The sequence below is a fragment of the Trachymyrmex cornetzi genome, unplaced genomic scaffold (assembly GCF_001594075.2).
Source record: "Trachymyrmex cornetzi isolate Tcor2-1 unplaced genomic scaffold, Tcor1.1 scaffold482, whole genome shotgun sequence".
NCBI lineage: Eukaryota > Metazoa > Arthropoda > Insecta > Hymenoptera > Formicidae > Trachymyrmex > Trachymyrmex cornetzi.
In genome coordinates, this window is record NW_017299641.1 from 1,334,921 (window position 1) to 1,338,343 (window position 3,423).

The following is a 3,423-nucleotide window of genomic DNA, read 5'->3' on the forward strand; positions in this document are numbered from 1 at the left end:
ATAAAATAACTATGAAAGTAACTATTAAATTAGTTACTAGTTACTTAAAAGATGTAACTAAGTTAAGTTATAATTACAGATGGAAAGAAAGTAACGAAGTTAAGTTACAGTTACCGAAAAAAAGTAACTCTAACTGTAACTTCGTTACAAGTAACGAGTTACTTCCCATCCCTGATTTTTCCATGTATCGAATATCCAGAAATTACAATGTTTATTATCACGTTCAGATTGAATAATGGATGAACTTTTTGAAATGAATGACTTTGTATCATTTAAAAATAGGAATGTATCATTGTTATTAACGGGATTTTCGTTTGAATTGGGCCGAAAATTGGGTGATGTTAAAAATTCTTTCTGGCGAAAGTTCTTCGTCAATTTTTTTTTAATTTGCAGAGCTTATTACATATTTATGTACACTTATGACTTTTATTAAAAAAAATTTATTTATTATATTGTTAATATATGAAATATATGCTCCGCTTCCGGGCGGGAAAATTTTATTAAACTGGTAAGCACATAAGATGTCATGTTCACCAGTTTAAGTGCCTTCAAAGATAAAAAGAAAGTTAAAAAATACACGTACTCTGTGTTCGCTAAGCTGTAATTAGAAGTAGTTTTATCGAGGTTCATTCCGTAGGGCGTAGAAAAAGTATTCTTTATAACAAGTTTTTTGATTTTTTGTTTCAGATAAAATATCTTCAAAACGGATAGGCTGATGCTGCAGTTTTATACCCTGACGAAAATGAGAAGTTTCATAAACATTAAACAAACGTTTATGAAACTTCTCATTTTCGTCATGGTATAAAACTATAGCATCAGCCTATCCGTTTTTAGTATAGAAAGTCCCCAGCTTGCTCCAGGAAGGGGCTAAGATTTGTCTGTGCCTGTTAGGCCAAAACACCCGGGAATTATTTTCTACCTCCCCATGCTTTAAGACCTTGTAACTTTGTTAGTTTTGCGAATATTGCCATAATATTTGAACTGAGCATTCTTGAAACGTTAAGCTTTAAGAAAATGCAAAAAATTGATCTTTTTCAACCCAATTCAAGCAAAAGCCCCGTTAAACTTGCACGATATTATGCGCGATTCGTGGCGATTCGCGTCCTTTGATTTCATAAAAAAAACTGCTTCGCGCGCTAGCAAATTGTACGAATAGTAAACGATGAATGCAAACTCGACAAATATATTCATTCGCACGTTCTAATACAAATACAAGTCTGTGAATTTTGAACTGTTTCGAATCACGAATCGCTCACAGTTTGGCGCAAACTTTAGACGTAAAGCTTTGGGATTCGTCAACTGCCATATCACGGTTACAGCGTAGTGATCACATCGTATAAAGTGTAAGTACACGAATGAGTCGTTAAAAAATTTTCTTTGTCTCAGACGCGCGATACCGCGGCACGTTTGATCTAAGCTTGGAAAAATAAGATCCGCGTACTTGAGAAAAAACATGCTCTGCTCCAATGCGACCTAGAGATAGATGAATCGAGAGGAAAAATAGGAAAAAGATATCGAATAGCTTTCTTACTAAGGATGTTCATACAACGAAGCCGTATTTTTTTAGTAAAGCGCAAAGTACTTGATGTTTAGAGAGTAGAATTCGGTGCACATCAAGGAAGTACGCTTTGTCGAGCAAGTCGTTATACGAATATGTACACTTATCTAGCTCGCAAATATAACGAGTCATGAGTAAGTCCATTATTTAATGAACGCTTACTTAATCTTTCGCGGACAATCTATTTGTACTTTCAGAGCACGAATAACAGAATCGATTTCACCCTCTTTGTCTCAGTCTTCAAACAAATTAACTTAATTAACGATACAAAACTTATGCCGTCTTAAAAAAGTGCTCTTCTAATTAAATATCTTTATAGGCCAAAGATAAACACGTGAATAAAATGGGAATACGCTAAGAGCAGAATCATGCGTTCATACCGGTTAGTGTAAATCGTCTGTAGTTGGATGCATTAGTATTACTTCCACCATGATTGGATGTGTTACAGGATATACTATTGTCATTATTATTATTATTATTATTACTACTATTATTATCAATATGGATAATATAAATCGCACGAGATTGCTGTAAAAATAACATGGCTATGTAGAATAATAAACGTTATGAAAAAATGAAAATGAAGGGGCAACCTCCGTTGTTATGTTACAAATAAAACAAGAAATGCGCAGTGCATTGTTGTTGTATTTAAAAAAAAATAATTTTAATAAAAGCCATGACAGCGAACACTAAGTGATAAAGTCTGTACAATATCAAGTCGCAAAAAATACTTTACAAGCCAATATTCACATAGAACAGATATACAACATGCGTGTGAGTACACTTAATTCTTCGCTCTAAAACGGAGAACATCGTTTTATGTGTATAGATATATAAAGATTTGAGCGCCGATACGAATTATTAAAAATTTAAAGCCTGCGTCAAAGAATAGCGCAAGAAATGCCATAGAATTGCGCAATATTATGCACGTAGAAGAATCATTGTCAATCGTTAATTTACGATACACTTGGAAGTTTTTTGCTTCTCGAGAAAAGTTTAGAATTCGTTTCCTTCTCGCGCATATACTTTTGCCACTTTATGTGCCACTTTTGAAACTTGTCATGTCCGTACTTAACTATACATATAATAAAGATATTTTCTTTACATATGAATAGGTTTGTTGCTTTCGCGCGAACCAAATAAAATAGGGACAAATAGGATTCTTTATTCAGTTGGACTATCGTTATCAGTAGACGATAATACTAATTGTAAGACTAACGTTCAAGAAACAACATACACTTGTTATACATCTCGTTTCGATATGCAACATAAAGATTAATTATTATTCTTCGTGAAACCCTGTCGTGTGTAGTATACTCGGTAATAAAGCGTTTTACTCCGCCAAAGCGAATATGAGTTGTCGAATTTTAGAAGATATACCCCCTGTAAGCAGAACATAACGACCATAAATAATTATCTTTTGCGAAACATATACATATATATACATATATATATACACACACAATTAAATATATCATACAAAATTTTATTATGCTTTTACCTCGCCCGGATATTGATGACTTCCAGCGTAAATTTCCTCTTGAGAGTCTCTCCTATATATCTGTAAATAGTATATACGAAAGAATACATTAATACAAAACTTGTATAATTTAATCAATTAAGAGATATAAAGCCTATTTTTGGTCAAAGCGGATCTTAATGTTTAAATATTTCAGAGTAAATATATATATATATATATATATATATATATATACATCCAATTTTTATATTAGGTCGGGGAAAGTTTCTTCGTATTTAAAAAAATGTTGCAAAAGTTTTTCATTTGTTGCGAAATTTTCGTTACAATTATATCATTCGCTAGAGCAAAGTTTCAGCTTTAAGAATCTGTTTTTTAAATTGCAGTA

General features: G+C 32.5%; 1 protein-coding gene across 1 annotated transcript in view; it reads right to left on the reverse strand.

Moving 5' to 3' along the window:
- Positions 1–2,539: 2,539 nt before the first annotated feature.
- LOC108765317 (Golgi resident protein GCP60) overlaps positions 2,540–3,423 on the reverse strand; it is a 5,182-nt gene continuing 4,298 nt past the window's right edge. Inside the window, exons 3-4 of the mRNA XM_018513983.1 lie at positions 3,060–3,119; positions 2,540–2,941 (exon numbers count right to left, since the gene is read on the reverse strand). Of these exons, the coding sequence (XP_018369485.1) occupies positions 2,834–2,941; positions 3,060–3,119 (168 nt within the window). The 3' untranslated portion in view covers positions 2,540–2,833. The remainder of the gene's footprint in view (positions 2,942–3,059; positions 3,120–3,423) is intronic.